The sequence below is a fragment of the Tiliqua scincoides genome, chromosome 10, assembly GCF_035046505.1.
Source record: "Tiliqua scincoides isolate rTilSci1 chromosome 10, rTilSci1.hap2, whole genome shotgun sequence".
Lineage (NCBI taxonomy): Eukaryota > Metazoa > Chordata > Lepidosauria > Squamata > Scincidae > Tiliqua > Tiliqua scincoides.
In genome coordinates, this window is record NC_089830.1 from 2,410,728 (window position 1) to 2,434,360 (window position 23,633).

General features: G+C 47.7%; 1 protein-coding gene across 1 annotated transcript in view; it reads right to left on the bottom strand.

Annotated features, from left to right (window-relative positions):
• CSMD2 (CUB and Sushi multiple domains 2) overlaps positions 1-23,633 on the bottom strand; it is a 594,109-nt gene that overhangs the window by 402,713 nt on the left and 167,763 nt on the right. The window contains exon 4 of the mRNA XM_066638160.1: positions 6,187-6,381. Within this exon, the coding sequence (XP_066494257.1) occupies positions 6,187-6,381 (195 nt within the window). The remainder of the gene's footprint in view (positions 1-6,186; positions 6,382-23,633) is intronic.

Genomic DNA, 23,633 nt, shown 5'->3' on the forward strand with positions numbered 1-23,633 from the left:
CGGGCAGCCACGGGTGAGGCGATGTGCGGCCATCGCCGGAGCCGCGTTGCTGCGGGCAGGGGGCCAGGCGCCTCCCAGGGGGTTGTTCTTCCCCCCACCCCCGGCTCCCCGCAGTGCCTGGTCATCTGTGGGGGTTGCCGGGGGTTTGCACCCACTGGCGGCTGGGGTTCTCCCCCGTCCATCCCCCAGAACCCCTGCACTTCTGGGAGTGCCTCTCTGGGGGCTGCTCCTCCTCCCACCCATGTCTCCCCGCCAGCCCGCAGGGGCGACTGGTGGGGTCTGCCTCCTGTGGCTCTCCCCTGCCTGTCCTCCGCCCCCCCTACACCTCCAGGTAAGGCAGGGGCTGGCCAGGCAGCAAGCCCCTGATAGGAGCATTTGCTGAATTCCTCCCCCCCCATGGTACAGGCAATCACCGACACAAGCAAACCCCCCCCCCCAATGGTGCAGGCTACCACGGACACAAGCAAGCCTTCCCACCAAGCAAAGCATGAGATTTAGTCTACAATCCTCTCCACACTTTCCTGGGAGTAAGCCCAATTGACTACAATGGGGCTTACTTCTAAGTAGAAACACATAGGGCACTTAAATGATCGGCATCCCACCTGTGAAAGAAGTGGGACAGCTGGCAACAGGGAGGGCTGAGTACGGAGCGGAGGGGATTGATAACAGCTGCCTTAGTTTCCTTCCATCCGGAAGTGTCAGGATGCAGTGTATTTGCGTAACTCTATGGAATTTAGCACAACGCGTTTTTTGTTAATCACGCCAAGTCACGGAAGTAACTAACGTAGATAAATAGTAACCAACTAATAGTAACTAACTAACTAAGTAACTAGCTAATAGTAACTAACGCGAATAAATAGGCTCCATCTGTACATACAAAGTGATTACAGTGGTCCTCCTCATCTCCGGACATGTGGATTTGACCCACCACAGGTTCTAAGCGCCAATCTGGACAGCCCTCTCAGAGTACTCTCAGAATACCTCCAGATGAGACTGGAACTCTTCCAGTAACATCCAGAGGTGTTCTGAGGCCAGGAAGGCCATGTGTGGCATCATTTTCCCAGGGGTTTTAAGGAACCTAACCCCAGCAGTTAACAAGAATTGACTGTATTGCAATCTGCCATCCTGCTCCCGTTTCCTCTAATACTATTCTGCTTCAATTAAACAGCCCCACTTTTGTTCACCAACACAATCATTTGGGAGATATGACGCTATTTTCCTTCATTGTGATAGCTTGTGGAAGTGTTGCATCGTGGAGAGAAAGAGATGGCACTGGGACTGCAGGCCAGCTGAGCTTCCAACCAGAGGGTTAATGGCCATTCTCACGGCTTGTGTCTGCCACATCGATCCATCATTAGTGGATCAATTAGCTATTACAAAAACATCAGCGTTTGTCATCCCTTCTAGACAAATGGCAGCTCCTTGGCATTTGAATAATAGAAAACTGTTGGAAAGATGGCAAGACGTGGCATCTGTTCACAAATGTTGGCTGGGGGGGGGGGGATTTTGACTTTAACCACTGTGTTACCCAACTCACTGGGACTTTGTCTTTAAAAGAAAAGGTGTAGTTTGCCTCCCAGGAAGCAACAGATTTCTGGAGATGGCCTCCACAAAGAAACTTGGTTGAGGTGCTTGGTACTTGGCATAGGAGTGAAATGCGCATTGTCAAGGGCCTAGTTACCTTCATGTTCCAGATGTATCCAGATACATAGAATCAATGAATCATAGAGTTGAAAGGGGCCTAATAGGTCATCTAGTCCAACCCTTGCCTCAGGCAACCTTTGTTTCCTTCCCACATAAACCGTTCCGTGCTTGTCAGTACGGAACAGGCAGCGGTTCAGGTGATGGCCTTTTGAGTGACATCCACAGAGCATTCAGAACAGGCACCACCTTCACCAAACTCTAGTCAAAGAGGGAAACTGAAGGGTCATTGGTTAAGCAACGCAAATAAGCCTCTTGAATGGGAACCGGCCAGAACAGATCACGTGACCAGCTCAGACCCTCTGTGAAAGCATCAAGGTCAGGCTTGCACTAGAGTGGCCCAGATGAGGACAGGTGGAAAACTGGGGCTCTGTACCTGCTCCCACTACCCCATCCTCTCCTTCCATGCTGTCCTCAAAGAGGACATGAGAACACGATGAAGAATGGGGAAGGAAGCATCACTTCTGCCTCCACAGTAGCTGCTAGGGGTCACGGCGCTGGGGAGGGTGTTGACATGGTGATCCTTTTCCCAAGTCCTTCCAGAGAGGACTTGGGAAACTCCCCTCCCCCGCTCGTGTCTCCTCCACTGTTTTTGATCCTCAATAACTTGGGAGAAAAAAAAGCTGGGAATAGAGGGGTGATACTCCCAGCCTGGTTTAGAATGGGTGTCAACAACAGTCTGACAGAGGACCGTGAGGCAAAGGGACCTGCTCATGGGGGAAGGGAGAGCTATTCAGCTGGCTGATGGGCAGCAGATCAGCTCTGGCCACCTAGTAGCATAGCTATGGGGGGTCAGTGCGGTAAGTATTGCAGAAGCCTCAATGTGCCGTGTAACTGGCCCCTCCCACTCGCCATCGGAGCCATTCTGAGTGTTGCCATTGCTGCCCCGAATGGTTCCAATGGCGAATGGGGGGGGGGGGCTGGTTACACAGCGTGTTGTGGCGCCTGCAATATTTCCCATACCTCCCACCATAGCTATGCTACTGGGGCCACCTCCAAATCTTGGAAAGAAAGGGGCAGCCATTGTGGATGCCCTTCTGGACCCTTGCAGACGGAAAAGAGATTGCTCTTGCTCTTCAAGGCTTATTCATCCATTGACAAGACCCAAACTGTGCGGCATGGTCGGAGTGAGCGGCCCCCTTTGATCCAACACAGAGGAGCAGGGAGGTCTTTATTTAGTGCAGAGGGAAGGAGTAGTCAGAGCTCCCCACCCACCCACCAGCAGGCCACCCAGACTCTGCAGCAGAAAGGCGCCTTGTGAAAATTCAAGCTGTTCCTGAAGGTGATTAATGACTCCTCAGGTTTCAAGGCATCCAAACATACAGGGTCAAGGAGCGCACATCTTCTGTGCTCCAGCACCACATGGCAAAACAGGAGAAACATCTTTGCAGCAGGAAAGGATGGGCTCTCATCAGCCATTGTGGAGGGCTGTCAGTCTGCAGGCAACCAGGGTTCTTCCAAAAACCCACCCGTTTCCGTTCTTAGGATGAAAGCAGCTACTTCAAGTGGGACACAAATTCTTCCTGAACACGACTTTGCTCATTCTAAATACTCATCCACACTCAATGCCATTGTCTCTTTGGTATCCACCTTTTACATGCCACATTTTTCCCTTCCATCATATGGTTCAGGGGTAGCCAACCTTCCAACTTTAGGGCTCCTGGAGCTTTAACAACTGTGTAGAGGAGGGAATTTCAGCAGGTGCAAACTGCTGAAACTCCCTACCCCCGCACAATTCTGGAAGGTCCAGGAGCCCTAAAGTTGAATGGTTGGCCACCCCTGACAGCAGATCAGAGATCGTAAACTGAGTAAGATCAATGTAGTCAACATGACATCGCAGAATGTCCGTCAAACCACATGGGTCTAGACATCTCATTCAAAATGGCTACATAATGATGTCACTGATTTGGGAATGACATGGGCAGTGAAACCACTAGTTGTTTCAACCACTTGTGCACATTTACACAGTGAGTTCCCCCCCCAAAAATCACTTTATAGGCATACGTAGCTTAATGACGGAGATGGGTTCACCAAAACCCATCGCTAAGTGATTTTGCTACTATGTGATCATAGACCTCCAGTCCTGTCTCCCCTTCAGTAGCGGATGTCCCATTGAATGAATGGGGCAAAAGCCCTGGGCATGGAGTCGCACGCGCCTCTACGACTGCCCAGGAAGCCTTTTGAGGCTCCTGACGCAGTCAGAAACTGTACTCCAGTTTCCCAGAAGCACTAAGAGCCTGGGCGAGCTTCAGTAGGCTTCCCCGGTGCGTCGTGGAGTCATACGAGGCTCTGTGCGCTCCAGGTAAGCGGGGGAGGGGTGGTGAATTTACATGTGAGGGGGTGGCAGCATCCCGCGGGGGGCGCCATTGCAGACTTTGCCCCGGGGGCAAGGGGCAGGGGATATATGCCACTGGTCCCCTCACTACCCTCCACTCCCACGCCACAACCCCTCCTGTAGCCCCCTGGAGGCAAGGTGCTGCTGGATCTTTCTGGTCGACCCTGAGTTAAGTTAGTGAGATGGATGGTGCTGCCTTCCATCATGCCAGGTGTCAGGGTTCGCCAGCGATTGGTGCAGCCCACCCCGTGTCAGCCACTTTTGCTAAATATCGCCCAAGCCAGCTTTGCACTGCCCAGCCTGCCTGGTCATGTTTAGGCATAGGGCGTAACGTGATCGCCAAACAGGACTGGTGGGTGTGATTAAAAATGGCAGTAAAAGAAAGAAAAAGGTTAAAAATGGCAGCAATAGGATGGGGGTGGCAGTGGACAGTGGGGCACCACCGTCATATATGTGGTCCATCACTTATCGGAATGTTAGTATATGACACATACCTGTATTGTGAAAATTAGAGACGTGCTGGGAAGGGCACGTCTCATTCCCTGGGGGCTGGGGATAAGAATAGGCCCTCAGTTTGGATATACTTGTCGTAAGAGGCGACTAAACAGCCACCGGGTAGATGGGACTCGTCAGCCTGGGAAGGTAGCTCATCTGAGAGAAGGACAACTGTGATCCCAAACCTCCACTGCCTTGTGGCTACATCCAGTTATGGAAAAGGCTTCAGGAGTCAACCTCGAGGCGAAATCCGGAGCCGGAGTCCCTGAGGCAGTTCATGGCTGAACACAGCCACGTTCTGGCAACTCCTGCGACGCCGCTGGAACCAACCATATTGGCCTCTGCCTTTCCGTTGGACCATTTCAGCGACGTGGAGAGGGGGGATTTGCTGCATGGGAAACAGTCTATCCTCCATATCTACGTTACCCAGGCTCCGCGCACTGGAGAGGACGCTCTGTTCCAGAACCACCATTCAGAGCGTGACACCATAGTCTTCCGAGACTGAAGGGTGCCAGCTGCTGGGAAGGGCACTGGAACGCCAGCCCAGAGAAAAGTTTTGCAGCAGCACCACTTCCGTTAGCAAATATGATCTCTCTAGCTCAGTCTGCATGCAATGCTGGCCTCCACTCCTGCAGCTTCCCTCCCCCCCACCTTACTTTTGCAAAAGAAAATGTTTAAAATGTGATCCAGTGCTTGCTGAGTGCCAAGATGAAATGATTATTTCCCACAGTCAAGGTGAAAAATAAGGTCTCTGGGTGGAAGCACCAACTCAGCATGCAGTTCCACCAAGGAGTCGAGATGGATGAGGCTAACTTAGGAGATGAAAAATGAAGGAGGTGGAACAGCCCCTCGCCGGCATCAGCCCAGCCGCACTGGCTACACACCCCTCATTTTGGGGGCACCGGTAACCCAAACGGACCGCAGTAGCTATGCGCCAGGTTAAAAAAAAATTCTGCAGCTGGCTACGTACATCACAACGGACAGGCTCACAGAGGAAAACACTAAGAATGTAGATCACCAGACAAACCGCATTTGTTCAATTTAAAGGCAAGATTTATGGTCTGGTGCAGAATTGCTAATTGATTACGCGAACACAGAGTCAATACCGGGATCAATGCAAGATACTTGACTGAAGGCCGCAGGGGATGCGTGGGATGGAGGAAGAATTCTCAAGATAATGCCAATATTACAGTAAAACAATACCTTTGCATATTTACTGACCAGCCAGTCCTATTTGGGGGGGGGGGGGGGAGTAACAAGTGGATTAAAAAGCTCTCCATATATTTAGGGAGGAAATGAAAGCCACCCCACCCCAGATTTTACCCAGACCATTGTACTGAAGGACAACGTGCATCCCATAATTTTGTGGACGTGCAGAAAAAATGCAAAATTTGCTCCTGAGATGATTGACAGTCTCGGCTTTCGTTTAACATGCAAGTTCCGAGGCCTTCTGGCTGCAACAAGAGTCTTGGAAAATGGAGAGCAGAATCTGCTGAGATCTCAGAACGGCGCTGGCATCTTGAAATTACTTTCACAGCATGGTTTGGGGTCCTGCTCTCCGGGCTCGAGAAAGCCTCCTGAGTTTCTACCGCATCGCTCTGAAACAAGACACGAGGACCACCAATCGATATGAGAAAAGGGAAGTTGGCACTCACCTCGACAGAAGGGCAGCGGGAAGTCCCAGGAGGCGGTGTTCTCGGAGCTCGCGTGGCAAGTGAGCAATGCGTGCCCCTCCAGGAAGAAGCCAGGATTGCAGCTGTAGCGCACTTTGTCGCCGACACTGAATGTGGTCCCCTGCTGGATCCCATTCTGGAGTCGTCCTGGGTTTCCACACGTGTGGCTGGGCAGAACTGTCGGAGAGCAACGGCGAACATTTGATCAGTCTAAAGAAGCAAAATGCTAGTCATCCATCATCCTCGATGTTAGCCTTGCAAATAATGAAGCCCCTTTGGCTCACCCACTCCTGATTCTTCATTCCAACCCCCTCCTGCTTCCCTTCCTTTTTCTGTGCATTCATCCACCAGCTTCAATTACACCAGTGTTCCAGCTTTGGGTTTGCAAAGCCTCAGTTGTGGGGTTGCAACAATTTATGGGAATGAAAAAGGTTGAAGACCACTGGACTAGAGCTCCACCAGGTCAATGGGGAGGCATCTGGAGTACCCCCTTCCGGTACCAGGAAGTTGTGTCCCAATCCTGCTCAGGTTCTTAGCAACTGTGCTAAAATAGCTTTCACTAGCGCCAGGCTTCATGGGAACTCTTTCTGCTCCAATATTTGGTTACAGTGAACAGTACTGGGAGGGCATTACGGGGGCAGGGAGTAGGCGGTGACAGGCGTGGGCAGATCAGGTCCTGGGAGGGATGGGATCAGTGGTGGGTTCCCAGTCTCATTATTTATTGGGGTCATGGCATGAAATAGGTTGAAGACCACTGATCTACACCACTGGGGGGGGGGGGAGAGAACTTTGCAACAGTATCCCAGCTACCTCTTCCTGCCTGAAAGGACTTGGAAAAGCAAGCACCCTTTCTCAAGCAAGGAGAAAACTGGCACCAGAGATCTAGCAATCTAGCACCCGAGAGAGTCCCACAACCATACCCAGAACTCCTCCATGCCCAGCAAATGGGTAGACGGGTGCTACCACAATGTTCCACGTTGCCTGGCTGAACCTAGCTTAACTTGGTGTAATCTGGGAATTTCCAAGATTCCCAAGGAGCTACATCTTGGTCCAATTGGTTCTGAGGGCTGACTGAAATGTGTTTCTTCAGGGAGGTGTCTAGTCTGACTGAGGGATAATGGGCTTGAGTTCTTTTCTACCTGATATTTTATATGGCAGCAGTTTTATCATTGTAGCCGTTAATGCTTTCAAAACTCTTTTATTACTGTAATTTGTCCTGTTTTAAGTACCACTTTGACAGCAGAGAGCATGATATTGAGCTTCCAAAATAAATATAAAATAAATGAATGTCTGTTGAAAGAAGCACACTTGTTGCATTCGCACATTACGGACAAGGCCAGTCTTCGGGGCATTCGGTCCATTTGACTGAATTGGGCCCTGTGCTTTTGAGGGACTCCACACCACTGTGGTGTGTTCATGCAGTCCTCCTGTGCCTGAACAGCCCTATGGGTCCCTGGGAAGAGGATGGTGGTGACTCATCACATCACCAACAACTATTTCTGGGTCTCATGCTTCACACATGGCACCATCAGCTTTGGGCTCACTGTGACTACTCTGTGAATAGGGGGAGCTCTATCGGGGTGTACGTGCAATGCCTCATATTGGGTCCTACCATTCCTGGGGCCGGCCCTGGTTACAGAAGACTTTTAAAAAATCTGAGGTATACACCAAGGACAAACAACTGGAAGCTTTAGGGCTAAACTCATCATCCAATTAGTAGAGGTGTTTGTTTCGGGTGAGTAAGATTTACAGCCTATGTCTTACTGAACACAGTGGGCTTACTTCTGAGTAAAATAAATAACACCATTTGTTATTTGGCAGGAGGTCTGGTCTAGAGGGTAGAGCCTCCATTTGCCTGAAGATAACATCCACAAGGTTGCCAGTTTGAGGCCACCGGCACCGTGTGACCTTGAAGCAGCTGACAAGCTGAAGCCGAGCTATTCCATCTGCTCTGAGCGTGGGAGGATGGAGGCCAGAATGTGAAGCCAGATCGGAATGAAACACCTTGAATGTAGTGGCTCTTGAAAGAAAGAACCTTCTTTCAATTGTAAAAATCCCTACGGGGATTTAAATAGCCTGCCTATGTAAACCGCCTTGAATAAAGTCTTGAATAAAGACCAAGAAAGGCGGTATATAAATACCTGTATTATTATTATTATTATTATTATTATTATTATTATTATTATTATTATTATTATTATTTTCAAAAACCTCCAGCAATAAGTAACAACTGCACTCCTCCCCAGCTGTCAACCCAGAAGCAAGGCAGGTCAAATGGTGTCTGCAACGTGAGAATTTGTTTGCAGTCCACACTGGAGAAATAAAGGCTCACCACCCCTTCTTTAAGGCTGGCCTAAAGTTATTCCTAGATAACCCACCCCCAACATAATGGACATTGCCAGAGGCTCTGCCAACAACTCCAAGATTGTCTTCAATAGTCACAAGGAGACTGATGCTGATTCCAACTTGTCCCAAGAAAGCAGGTGAGGTTGATCACATCTCCGTTACAGGCCTCAACCCACGCCCAGCCCACAGGTGTACACATTTGTTCCCTGTCGCGTATGTGCAACACTGGGCAGAAATGGCTTCAAAACACACTTTTGTCAGTGGCAACACCACGAAGAGCGGTTGTGCTACTGCAGCCACCCATCACCTGGGGAGAGTGGCCAGAGGCTTCCAGCTCTCCCACCAGGAGGGGTATCAGTTAACAGCCCAATCCTAAGCTTTCTGGAACTCGCTGGAGCGGCGGCAGCAGAATGGCTACCGCTGCATCCAGCAGGTGTGGAGAAACAATAGGAGGTCTCTTTAGGGGAAACCCCAAGCCCTGCAATAGGGTTTCTCAAGTCTGTGCCAGCTATTTTGCTGGTGTGGAGTGGAGAGACTTTATGTCAGGCTGGCAGCCCCGACAGAGTTCAGGAGTTAGCGGAGCGCAGCAGAGCTCTGCTAGTCCCGTCTTCCTCCCTCTCCACTCCTTCCCCCACCCTGCCCTCCCTCTGCCCTGGAACACCTCCCCCTGTCCCTGAAGCCCTCACTGCCACCCCAAGCTCTTACCTAGCTCTGGGTGGCGTCTGGCCAGTGCCGGGCTCAGAGTCAGATGGCACGGGAGCTAACTTGACCCAGGGCATCGCAGGTGTGCCTTACGGCACATTTGCAACACCCAGTGCCAGCACTGGAGCTCAGCACTGGTGCTGAGAGTCCATAGGATTGGGCTCTAACATCACAAGCAAGTTAAGGATTGGCATAAAACTTGTGCTTCATTTTCTGCAGCAACACTCCCAAATCCAATTTAATTATATCACCAATGTCATTTTTAAATTTTATTTTATTTTATTTTAAATCCACACTGAACCCGTTCCTGGCTTTTCAGTCCTTGTCGTTTGAAATTAATGGCTGGAACTTCACTCCAAGTAAAAAAAAAAAAAATCTATCATTTTTTTTAAAGTCACTGTCTAACACTCGCTGCTCTTTACTTAATGAACTGTTAAGACAAGACGCAGGTCGAGGTTTTCTGCTTCTTAAAGTCATATTTGGAAACCAGGATCTCATTTACAAATTCTGCCTCATTTGCTCCCTGTTAGCAAAGGTTGTGTTACATTTCCAGACAACATCCACAGGCAGAGGGCTCAGGTGCACATTACAATCTCACAACGTAATCTGGCAACAAGGAGAGCTGAGCTGAGCTGAGCCAGGAGGCAGACTTAGAGTATATATTCTTAGATGCACAAGATGGGCCCTAAAGGTAAGAGGCTGTACTCGGTTGATCAGGTAAGAGGCACCCAGGTTCTCAGGACTTACACTCAGTCTGGCCAACTGAGAGGCCCAACAGAGCCTGCCAGTCTCAGGGTCTGATGCTACACTCCATACTCCCTTGGCTCACAGCCCTGAAGGCACACAATCGTAGATTAGTTTATTGGGCTATGACCCAGACTCAGAACATGAGGCATCTGTCTAAAGCCCTGGTCCTCAAGAAGATTAAACCCAAGAGACAAGCTAGTTATGCTCAGCTGGTCTTAGGAGAGTGCTTAGAGGCAAAATGGCAAATATACTTCTTGGCAAAGCAACCAAAAGGGACCCCCCCCCCCAATGTAGTTGATGTAGACCCTTGATGGTAAAAACACTCCAGGCATAACAGAGTTGGTTTTATCTAGAAGCCTTTGTTTAACAGTGTGTATCAGTGATTTCCAATTTTTTTTTTTCTTGTCAAGTCACACTGATAAGGTACTAAAATGGTCAAGGCACACCATCAGTTTTTTGACAATTGACAAGGCACACCTTGCTGCTGGTGGGGGCTCACAACCCCATTGGCCATACTAAGAAATGGCCCTTCCCCAAACTCCCGTGGCACACCTGCAGACCATTTGCGGCATACCAGTGTGCCAAGGTACCGTGGTTGAAAATGCCTGGCATGTATTGCTGCATTTCTTTAGAATGGGCATACAATGACTGTAGATGATGATGATGATGATGATGATGATGATGATGATGATGATGATGATGATTTATAGAGCATTTTCTTCACAATAATTATTTTTATGTATCCCTTGCAACAGCCCTGTAAGATGAATCTTCCATAATATCCCCAAATTGCAGATAAGGAAGACTGAGGTGATAAGAATGGTTTGCCTAAAGCCATGTTTCCCAAACTGTGGGTCAGGACCCACCAGTGTGCCGCAACCTGATTGTTGATGGGTTGTGAAACAGGCAAGCTGATATCTACCAAGGAAAATGCATGGAGCCCTATGGAAAGTGAAACCACATGGTTGGTTGCTTGCATGTAGGTGACCATGCCTCAATCCACATTGAAGACTAAGAAGAATGCAATGCCACCAGAATGGTCCCAATCCAATGAACACAGGCCCCCAAAAACACCTGAGAAGGAAGTCCCCCTCCTCCAGGCTGACAAATGTATTGAACTCTATGGAAAGAGAAACTGAGCCACGTGGGTGTGGTTACTAGAGCAGTGTTTCTCAAACTGTGGGTCGGGACCCACTAGGTGGGTCGCGAGCCAATTTCAGGTGGGTCTCCATTCATTTCAGTACTTTATTTTTAATATATTAGACTTGATGCTACCATGGTACGTGACTGCATCTGGGGAAATGTTAGTCTTGTGCTTTGAACAGGCTACTATGTATATGCTTTTAACAATGATAGTAAATGGAACTTACTCCTGGGTAAGTGTGGGTAGGATCGCAGCCTAGGATTGCGAAAAACTTTCCTGCTTGATGTCACTTCCGGTCATGACATCACTTCCAGTGGGTCCTGACAGATTCTCATTCTAAAAAAGTGGGTCCCAGTGCTAAACGTCTGAGAACTACTGTACTAGAGAGTTATGGGTGGATATCATAATCATGGCTCCCCCTGTGTAGTGTGGTGTCTAGGAATGGGAAGACTTGAGTTCAAGTCTACCCATAGGTACTGGTGACCCTGCATTAGTTTCTCTTCTCTTAGCCTACTTCACAGGTCTGAAAACAGGATTAACTTGAAGTATTTCCAAACGAGATAGAGCTGATCAGCAATTTTCAACCATTGTGATGTAACACATTGGTGGTTTCATGAATGGTCTGCAGGTGTGCCACAGGAGTTTTGGGAAGGGTCATATATTAGTGGGTTCGTTGAAGGATGTGAGTCCTCAGCCAGCAGCGTGGACTGCCTTATCGATTGTCAAAAAACAGATGGTGTGCCATGTCAATTTTAGCACCTTCACAGTGTGCCATAAGATGAAAAAGGAGAGAGAGAGAGAGAGAGAGAGAGAGAGAGAGCAATCATGAGACAGCCAAAGAATGTGAAAGAGGAAGGAGGCAAGTCAGATTTGTGTATTCTCTTCTCCTCCTCACTCCACATCCTCAATGACTGTGAGCCTTTGGGCCAAGAAACCATATATTTTCATGTTTTATAATATGGCGTAAATCACAGCCTGGGCTCCTAGGATGCAGCAGGGTATAAATCTAAATACATAAAAATATTCTACTCCAAGCCTCCCCTGAACCAATATTATTGCTTACAGTCGCCTGATCGCCACAGCCATCCTTTTTCCCCTGACTGTTTCGGAGATTAAGGCATCCCTATTATTTATTATATCAGATGCTGCTCGGCGTAATAAAATCAGACCTTTGTCCCAGCTTTTTGCAATTCCTGTATAGCCTTTGGATGTTGCGTGTACGCCTGAATGTGTGTCTGCTTTCTCACTCCATAAAAAGCTTTTCTTCCTACCAATGAACCTAAAATTCACTCACTCTCTTCCCCTTGATTATATGGAAATGAACAGCTTCCTGTATCTCACAGCGGCCCACCAAATGCCCCAGGGAGCACACCAGATAACAAGAGACCTGCAAGGCTTCCTGGGAATTGTAGTTAAGAACATAAGAACAGCCCCACTGGATCAGGCCACAGGCCCATCTAGTCCAGCTTCCTGTATCTCACAGCGGCCCACCAAATGCCCCAGGGAGCACACCAGATAACAAGAGACCTCATCCTGGTGCCCCCCCTTGCATCTGGCATTCTGACATAACCCATGCCTAAAATCAGGAGGTTGCGCATACACATCATGGCTTGTACCCCGTAATGGATTTTTCCTCCAGAAAGAATGTAGAAGAAGACAGGACAATTCTTACAATTTCATAAAAGCCTTCTTTATAGCCTTCTGAATTAAGTCCAATTCTCTGCCTGGTGCATCAGATTAATGGATGTAAAGAAGAAAATGGATTTGGGTGTTGCCAAGAGCTTCACTGAAAGGGGGAGGTGTCTGTGATTATTTGCTTATTGCTGTCTCCCTGAGCAATAAAATGAAAAAAAAAAAAAAATACTAGGATCATTGCTGATGTTTATATTTTAATTATTCACCACATTTATATCTACAACCTTCCTCCAAGAAACTCAAAACGGTATACGTGGCTTCCCCATTATTCTCACAACAACCCTGTGAGGTAGGTTGGCTGAAAGATACTGACTGTGCCAAAGGTCACCTGGTAAACATCAAAGCTGAGTGGGGAACAACACCCAAATCTTCTTGGGCTGAGCCCAAGGCTGTAAACGCTACCCCACAAAGAGAAAAAGAACAGCAGGCACACGTGCTTTTGTGATGTCTGAAAGGCTTGTGCAGGGAATAGAAATTCCATGCCAATTTCCCACTTGTGGAAAACAGGACATGTGTTCAGACCCCCTCCTAGCCCCTTCCCCAAGCCTAGACTTGGGGCCTTGCGGTTTAGAAGAAAGATGACAGAGGGAGGGGGACACGACAAGTGGTTTATACAGTGATAAATGGTATGGAGAGAGAGAGAGAGAGAGAGAGAGAGAGAGAAAATTTGTCTCTCCCTCTATCATAACACTTTAATTGTATTTTGTTGTCGTACAAATACTGCCTCGGGGACTCCTTCTGGATCAAGAGTCTGACTAGAAATGAAATACATTTATAAAATAAAACCACACCTGCTCAGGCTCACATTCTGCTAGGCAATGATTCTTCAGCTGAGGTGCACACCTGAGTTTACTCTTTGATCCCTGACTGCACCATCACCATGCCTGGTTTCTTTCTTTCTTTCTTTCTTTCTTTCTTTCTTTCTTTCTTTCTTTCTTTCTTTCTTTCTTCAGGGTTCCCTTGCCCTTCTTAGAACCATTAGTAGGGAAATGCATGCAGGTGTACATGGCTTAGTGACAGGGGTACGTTACTTGAAATACATTCAGTGAGTTCATAGCTGTGAGAACTTAGATGGCGGCAGTGGTTTGGTAAAATGGTTGGCAACCTTCAGTCTCGAAAGACAATGGTATAAGCCTACGCAGTGGTTCGGTAGCACCCCAGAATATCTTGAGGCAGCTGGGTAACACGCCTTGAGACAGCACAACCTGCTGTGCACCACCAAAACTGGGTCATGACCCACAGTTCGGCAACCGCAGCTCCGCTCGGTCGTTGACTTACACATGCTTATGTGGTGCATACCTGTACTTAAGAATCAGCACTTGATGCCTTAAGCCAAGGGGGTAAAACATAAGGCCTGCGGGTTGAATGCAAACCCTATAAGCAATTTATCTATACCCCTCCCCCCATTATAATTGGGCTCTTGAAAACATGAACAAGATTCCCCTCTGTCATTTGCAGCTAATGAATTTCTAGGTGAGAACCAAGTGCTGATTTCTGGCCATCACCAGCTTAATGACGCACTTTCTGCTTAACGATGTCACTTCCGGCCCTCAGCAGTCACCCTGAATGCTGATTTCAGCCCTCCTTATGAAAAGAGCTTGACATCCTTGCCTTAAGCAGAAGCTGGAGGCCATCTAGGGGGATGCTGTAGTTGCAGACAGCCTGCATTGGCAAGGGTTGGACTCAATGACCTTGTGGTCCCCTCCAACTCTATGATTCACCCTCATAGTATTTGGTAGTACAAACTCAGAGCCTGGCTCCCTTCTGCCACAGCAAAAAAAGAGGTGCTTTTCCTCTCCTGTTTCCACACAGCTGTATCCAGCTAGAAGAGCATCATTTCAAGTAATTTGAGCAGGAGAAGGCCAAACTCTGGCTGTCTTCTATTCTGATTCTTCTCCAGTTTCCCTTCAGATCAATCTATAGTCCTATCCCCCCCCCCTTTGCATATAAAACAAGAATGGAGCCTAATGGGTACCCCTGCCTCTATTGCTCCATTTACATGACTAAAAAAAGCATATACACATTTAATTGCCAGAATTACCTGCAGCAGTCCATGACAGCTATATTTTAACACCATTGTGGCTCTAACATTGATGCCTAATCAGCAAGAGAAACACCCAAAGCTGGTAAGAAAATGAAGCTTCCTCCTTGGTTGTCAAGCTGAATTGCTCACAGGGAAACCTTGCTGAGTTTGATCTATTTCAAATATTCCAGGTACACCTCCACCTCGCCCTTGAAAAAAGGGCTCAGGTCCAGCACAGCACCCCAATTAAAACTACAAGCTACAATGTGCACAGTCATTTCAAGTGATGGAGATATATTATCGGCATGTCAGTCTTCTGCTTTGGAAAGGGTCTCTGTCTTTGTATGCAAAAGGAACCTGTTTCAACTAAGTGCAGGTAGGACAGGGAGAATTGCTGTCACTCAAAGTAGACAATACATAGAGGGACCAAGGAACCTACTCAGCAGACAGTGATTTCTAAACAGCCTGGTCCTATGCTTCCCCCCTCTCATTGATGGAGCTACATCAAAACAGCTTGAGCGACATCTTGTGGGTGGGGAGGGGGGCAGTCCTGGAGGTCTCCTCTGGTTTCCAAACTTTTTCAACTGGCAGCTGCCTTATCCTACTGGGTGTGGCTCCTCCTTAGGGCTACAATCCAATACACTGTATAGGGTAGTGGGTTTTTCTCAAGGATCTGTGGCTCCCCTGGTTGGTTTCCATGACTCCCAGGAAAGCCGTGGCTCACAGTTTGGCTCCACCGTGGGTAAGCCCCCAAGGTGATGAGGGGTCTACTTGGACTTGGGGAAACAAAATTGCTGGCACAGGTCCACGTGGCCTTGGGCTACCAAATTGGGTCTGGGAAAGGGGTTGGGTTTGGCAGGGGTTGGATTTGAGTTCACTGCCAGTGAACCCACCCCCTTCCTGGGCCTGATCCATTCTCCTCACTGCCCCGTTGTCGCCCTGTTCCACTCTGCCACCCATGTCCCACCTCCTCCACAAACTTGCCTGGGTTGGTGAGCAGTGCTGTTGCCATCTGTAAGGCTGCCGCAGCCTCCCTGCCAATGTTCTAGCAGTGTGTGGATTTGCATGGTGCCGGAGGCCTTTTTTGCCACTGGTAGAATGCTCACTCCACCAGTGTTAGTGCCTAATAGGATTGGGCTGTTAGTCTACCCACCAATACAGCCAGAGAAAGGTGGACTACTTGCATTTTGGTGGTCTTTACTCCCTCTGGGAATCAAGAACAGAGATACAAACCACTGTTTACTAAATATTGTTTGAATGAAAAATACAGTGTTTTGTCACATTTAACCTTTAAGGGTGCAATCCTAACCCTTATGTCAGTGCTTTCCAGCACTGACATAAGGGCAATGCAGCTCTGAGGTAAGGGAACAAACATTCCTTTACGTTCAGGTGGTCTCCGTGAGTGCCACCCAGCTGCAGGATGCAGCACACATCCCATTGGCACCACTATGCCAGTGCAGGAAAGCACTGACATAAGGGGTTAGGATTGCGCCCTAAATCAATATCAATTAAATTGAAATGGGGGTGAGGCGTTAAATGAAACATCAGAGCATCAAGAATAAGGTAATTAACTCTCCAGGGTCTTTGAAGTGATCACTTCCAGGCCCTGTATCTAGGCAGTGATTTTCAATCACCGTGCTATGGCACATTGGAGTGATGTGAATGGTCCACAGGTGTGCCACTGGAGTTTAGGGGTGGGTTAGTACCCCTAAGTTCATTGGGGGTTAGTACCCCTAAGTTCATTGGGGGATGAAAGGCTCCTACCATCAGTGTGGTTACCTTATCGATTGTCACAAAAAGGATGGTGTGCCTTGATAACTTTAGTGCCTTACAAAACTATGCACAAAATTATACATGGAATAGACAGAGTAGATAGAGGGATGTTCTTTTCCATCTCACATAACCCCAGAACAAGAGAACATTCACTAAAATGGGTGATGGGAGGACAGACCAAAGAAAATAGATCTTTACCCAGTGTGTAATTAGTCAGTGGAACTCCTTGCCACAGGATGTGGTGATGGCATCTGGCCTAGATGCCTTTTAAAAGGGGATGGGACAGACTGATGGAGGAAAATTCAATCACAGGTTACAAGCCATGATGGGTATGTGCAACCTCCTGGTTTTAGAAGTGGGCTACCTGGGAATGCAGTACAAGGGAGTGGCAACAAGATGCAGGTCTCTTGTTTTCTTGTGTGTTCCCTGAGCCAACTGGAGGGCCCCTGTGAGACACAGGAAGCTGGACTAGATGGGCCTTTGGTTTGATCCAGCGGAGCTCCTCTTATGTTCTTATGCCTTGTCAGTGTGCCATGAGATGAAAAAGGTTGAAAATGGCTGATATAAGGTCTGGGGACACAGGTTACAAAGCAGCAGTAAACCATGACGGCAGAGACTTGTATTTCCTGTGCATTGTCTATATTTGCGAGATGTGCTTTTTGCTCTGGGAGGAAAGGGGCAGATTCTTCCCTGGCAAGTGTGAGTTTCCTGAGCATGATTTGCAATATGCTAAGTGGTTGTGGCCATCTTTTGCTAGAGGTGACAGAGATGGAACCCGAGACCTTTTTCAAGCAGAGCATGTGTGCTACCATCCCCACTATGACCTCTCCTCAAAAAGCTGCCACCTCCAAAAACACTTAAGGCTTCCTAGCTTTAGTCGGCAGATAAATTCTCCTCCTCCCATCTCTGGCCGTAACTCTTGGCTAAGTAAGGCTGTATCTGCTTATGGGCCTTTTATCTAGGTCTGCACGCAATGCTTTTCAGTTCAGAAGCAACGTTTTTTAACCTTCAGAATAAGTGTCCAGTGAGTACTAGGGAAGAGGAAATAAATGGTATCTTTTTTCATTTCATTTTATACCCTTTTGATGTCATGATTCATCCCCAGTGTGGACAAGAAAGATAAAGCTAAATGGAAACTATTTTTTCCCCTCTTCTCCGTTTCTTTGTTCACTAAAAACCAGCCAGAAAGAGATACTTAAAAAGAAAAAATAGTAATGGACTTGGATATAACATCGTCTATCTTATTTGTAGATACAATTTCGGTCTGATTTTTTTAAATGTACAAATTTACTCTTTTCAATTTCCCATTTCCAGAATCTTCCAATGTGGGAGAGGAAACTAAAAATGGAACACCCCACTCTCAACAAGCAGAGCTTTTCGTATGGGAAGAACATTCTACCAAGTTCTGTGCCCTTGACCTCCAGGCCAGCTTCAGTCCCCATCATTAAAGAATGGAACAACAAGAGAATCACTCAGTTTTTTTAGCAAAGATTTGATTATTTTCAACCAGTGTGCCATGGCACATTGGTGTGCATGAGAGTTCAGGGACGGTCAAGTCATTCATAGGACCATTGGGGGTGTGTGAGCCCACAACCTGCAGTGTGGTGTGCCTTGTCAATTGTTTTAAAAAAAACCTGATGGTGTGTCTTGACCATTTTAACCCCTAGTCAGTGTGCCATGAGATGGAAAAGGTTGGAAATCACTGGTAGAAGTTCTTTATAAAGGGAAGGGGGGGCATTGCTGTAGTCTCTGGGCCCTGGACAAAGCAATGAGCATCCTTCTCAAGGAAGGCTAAACAGAAATATACGCATAACTTCACATGTTACCAAACTTTGGGTCCAATCCTACCCAGTGCTCCAGCATTGATGCAGCTGGTATAATGGGATGCGCACTGCAGCCTGCCGTTGGGGCAGGGGGAGGTCACAGAGGCCTTCTCAAGGTAATGTACCCTTGTGGTTGCACTGGCACTGGAAGGTTGGATAGGACTAGGTCTTTTATCAGCTAACTCTGAGGGTTTTCTCCTGGAAAATTGGGATCAAGCAACCATTGGCCACAGTTTACCTCTTACAGGCTAAAAAAATAATCACCCACACAAGTGTAAAATCACATTGTCAGCTTCTCAAAATTATACGACATTTTTGTGCTTAATTGACCATTAAAAAAAATAAAACACCCCTTTTAATCCCAGCTCAGTTCCCAACGGCAAAACGTATCAGAAGTGACAACCAATGGAAATTAAGTAAGGTTCAAAATTAGAAAAAACCTATCTTTGTCATATACAAAGAGTTAATGCGCAGAGATGTGGTGCTTTTGTGTGTGGGGGTGTGGGCTGTGTTTTTAAAGACAGCACCTGATTATATTACAAAGTCACAAAATTTCCATATGAAAATTCCTGGCTAATTTGATAGTGTGCATTCAAGAAGGTATTTTGTGACTTTATAAAGTAGTCTGGTCTGTTTTTAAATCTGGTTATAATCTAAATGTCCGGTGCTTCAATTTTGTACCTTACATAAATAATTAATTCTAACAATTGCTGTCTCTGATTTTTTTTTTTTTTTCAGTTTTGCAAACTTCCTGAACACATACCCCAAGATGGTGGAAAGCTTGTTTCTTGCGCCTAAATTTCCAATAAAAGCATTATCTAAACCTCTGTTTTCAACCAGCTGATGCCTGAACCCCAAAGAATAACTCTGAAAGACCTCTCACGTGCACAAAGAAAGAAGGCTCACTAATATTATTAATAATATTTAGGCTGCAATTCTAACCACGTTCCTGAGAGTAAGCCCCATTGAACAAAATAGGACTTACTTCTGAGTAGACCTGGTTAGGATTGTGCCCATAATGGTGTTTGTTTCCAGTGAGTAAGATAGGATTGCAGCCTACGTCTTACTGAACACAATGGGCTTACTTCTGAGTAAAATAAATAACACTCGTTAATAGCACCTCTAATAATACAGGCCAACATACATTTTGCTGTCTTAAAAGTTAGTCCTATTTCTGGATATATTTGGGGTTCTGATTCCAAAAATGGCTTCAGTTTTGCCCTATTGTGTCTAGTTTTGGAGATACAGCACAGCCATGTGAATGGTTCACTTCCTTGTGAGGAAGCCTGCACCATGACTTCCTCTGTAAGAAGTAGCTTCAGCCATTCACTAAGGAAGCGATGCTGTATCTTCAGAACAAGACATGACATAGGGCAAAACAGAACCCTTTTTTTGGAATCCAGACCTCTAATTCATATAACACCACCATAAATTTTGAACTATTTTTTCTTCTCCTTTCTGACCCTCAATTTTGCAGACCTGTGCAAATCCCAGCATGGCAATGGGAACCACATGAGCACAGACTTTAAGATCATTAGTCTTCACTCCCTATGCCTTGATTCCTAACTGAGGACCTGAAAGATCTGTGTGTGTGTGTGAGAGAGAGAGAGAGAGAGAGAGAGAGAGAGAGAGTTCTTCACCAATTTGTCTCTTCCATGAGTAGATCCAGCTCTTCTTGGCTCAGATTCAGAAAAACACTTAAGTACAAACCATTTTCATACATCGCTGTTTCAGGAAATACTGCTGAATCAGAACTTTATATATCTCAGGACCTTTTAAAAAAAAATTTATATCTTTGCTACTTAACGTTTGCTCTCCGCTTGCAAGGATAAAGATCCTGTGGTCTTGGGAGCTCCATGGAGGAGCAACAAAAGGAACCTACTTTTAGGGGCAGCATGTCCTAAACTGGGGCACTAGCCCTTGGGAGGCAACTACACATTCTACACCTCCAGTCTGACTCCTGAGTCAGCCTCACAGGGGCTCTGGTGCAAGGATGCTCCCACGTTTGCATGACTCCACACTATGGCTAACAGTTTTGCACACTGATGGTCCCTGTCAGGTATAAAGACTCCCAGGACTGATTGCTATTCCCTGCATGCAATTTGAACTGTCCAATTTCCAAATTACTTCCAATTGAAGAAGAAAAAGGACTAGAAACATACTTTACAATGACAACAACAACAACAACAACAATGAAAGCTGGTTTTGCTTCAAAGAAAGACCAGACTTTTGCAGCTATCTCACCCCACCCCGTGACTGTTCATGACAAAGTTCAGATTCATAATTTTCAGGGGCCTGGGATCCAATCCTCTCTGGTCCAGTCCCATCTCACACCATCAACATCTGCACAGAAGAATGGCGAGACCCAAACAGCCCATTTAGGCAAAATTTGGTGGCACCACCCACCACTTTTCGCAACAAGGAAAAACAGATGCTCTAGTTTTCTTTCAAGTATATAGACTGGGGCTGGGGAAGGGTTAGAAGCTGGGAGGGGATGTTTCTGGATGGGGGGAGAGCAGAACAAGGGGAAGGTCCGGTTCCGGAAGGGCGCAGTATCAGTTGAGGCATCTTCTGCCATATCCCAACCCCATTTCTGGACCAGGCAGCCAGGACAGGGCTTCCCGAATTGGTGCCAGCTATATAGCTGGCATTGATCTGAGAAGGCTTGGAGACAGGCTTGAAGATGCTTGGAGGCAGGCTGTGCAGCATGGCCTTTCCCAGTTTGAAGAGACACTTGGCCAACAGTCTGAGGCAAAGAGGCAAAAAAGGAAGGCCCATAGCCAGGGAGACAGACCAGGGACAGACTGCACTTGCTCCCGGTGTGGAAGGGATTGTCACTCCCGGATTGGCCTTTTCAGCCACACTAGACGCTGTTCCAGAACCACCATTCAGAGCGCGATACCAGAGTCTTTCGAGACTGAAGGTTGCCAACAAAGGATCTGAGAAGCCCCATAGTGATGGCTGGGGTGTTATTTGGGGTAAGAGGAAGTATCCCCTTACCCCAAGGAGACCTCGAGCTGCCTCCTGAGCTGCACTGGACGCAGCGCAGGCTATGTAGCCCCACTGCACCAACAAAGCTTAGGACTGGGCTGCCCGGTTCAAACTGGTGCAACAGGCATACACCAAACTACCTCCATCTTATTAGCTGCCACTTACCCCGATTCTTGCTACTACATACAGTGAGAACTTTTCATTCCCCCCCCCCCTTGATTTGTTAGCAGGAGGGGAAAACAAGGAGAGGGGAAAGAGGCAGCGATTCTGAGGTTGTGATCTGAAATGATTTCATCTAAACACTGGGTGCCAGTGTTGATCTACACTACAACATGTTGGAGATTCTTCCTTTGTCCAGCAACAAGGTCTCATTCTTGTCAGTCAAGCAAATGCACAAAAGCTTCCAACTTTGGGAGCTGGAAAAGTCTGTTGTCTTGCTGACCTTCCCTCGCTGCCGCCAGGCCTGGGAGAACAAAACATCCTGCCAAGACGTTTCTTGGGAACATTCATCAAAGTGAGTGAAAATGCAATTTGCTGCGGAGGTTTGTCGTCCCCCCCCCTTTCCCTCTCTCCTCGAAGGGGGAAAAGGGTACAGTGGTGCGTGAGGGAGAAGGAGTGCCCATCCCAAAACATCCTGGTGCTCAAGGTGGAAAATCATCTAAACAGCATCTTCTCCCTCTAATTAGCGGTAAATCAACTGTGGTGGGAGAAGCAGCTATAGAGGAGATTTTTTTTTTTAAGCCATCTTTAACAGCTTGCTTCAACAGAGAAGTCTGGCAGGGTCAGCCCATCAACAGGGCAGATCTCTTGCACTCACTCGTCTTCATCACTCCAAAGCTCTGAATCTGGGAAAGGGGGGAGTCAAGCAGGAGAGAGCGGGTGGAGAAGCAGAGTGAGGGGAGTAATGCTCCAGCCCACCTCTTTCTTCTTCTACACACTTCCCTCTTGACTCTACTCCCCTGTTCCTTGATGAAGCCACGAGAAGCAGCACCAGCACCGCTGAGGCTTTTCGCCCAAGCAGGGAGACAAAGTGATGGGGAATGTTCCATGTTTACATTTCTTTGGGCACAGCCCAGAGAAGAACTTGGTCCGGCACAAATCCCTTGTGCCAGCCCAGGAGGGTCGCAAATGTGCTGTGAAGCACATTTGCGCCTCCTCATGCGCCAGTGCACTAAGGTGTGCTGGCACACAGAGGCTGAATCCAGCCTCCGCGGCAGCTTGCAAGCCGAGCCTTGTGAGGCCCATTGACACAAGTGGGGTCTATGCAGAAGGCATCTCCACTGAGCGGTGCTCATGGACCCTAAGGCAGCACCTGTCCATGGTGCTTAAGTCACTCATCTAACATTCTGCGTCCAGAATTTTTGCAGCAGGAGCTTACAGGCGCTGGAGGAGAAGGCGGGAGCCGACCTCTCACTCAGCAGCTCAGAGGCTCATCAATACGGCGCTCCAGAAATGCTGAGCTCATAGTTCAAGCAAGCTCACGCTAGGATGCAAAAGGCCACATAAATTTCCCCTCAATGGGCCACCAGCCCATTGCGCTGCTGTAATGATTATGGCGTTTTCTTGCCGGGCGGAGGAGATGGATGACATGCCGTGCAGTCATAAACGATCATCAAATGGTAGGGTAAGAAGTCCAGCAACAAATTCTATTATGCTGTACTGCAAACAAAGCTGAAACGGCATAATTGTGCCATAAAAACACGCCCGAGGGCTCAGCATCTCCTTTTCCGAGATTATTCACAGGGGCATGCAAAGCAAAAGTGGCCAGAAAGGCAGAGATGTGGGAAGGAGGGCGTGGGGAGGGTTGCAAAAGTCAGCTTGTGAGGGAGGACCATATTGGAATGTGACCCTCAGCATGGCCGGCTCAGCCCGCTGATCCCCAGCAACCAACTGGGCCACCGCATCCTGCGCTTGCAGCAGCTTCCAAACACTTTGCAAGGGTAGCCCAAAGCAGAGTGTGTTACAGTAGTCTAAACAAGATGCCACTAGGGCATGGGCCACCGTAGCCAGATCTGACGGGCTCAGGGTACAATCCTCACAAACTTTCCAGCACCGAGGTAAGGGCAATGCAGTGCCGAGGAAAGGAAGGAAACAAACATTCCCTTATCTTGATGAGGCCTCTGTGAGTGCCACCCAACTGCAGGATGAAGCCTTTTTTGATTGGATAGTTATGGAAAATGATGTA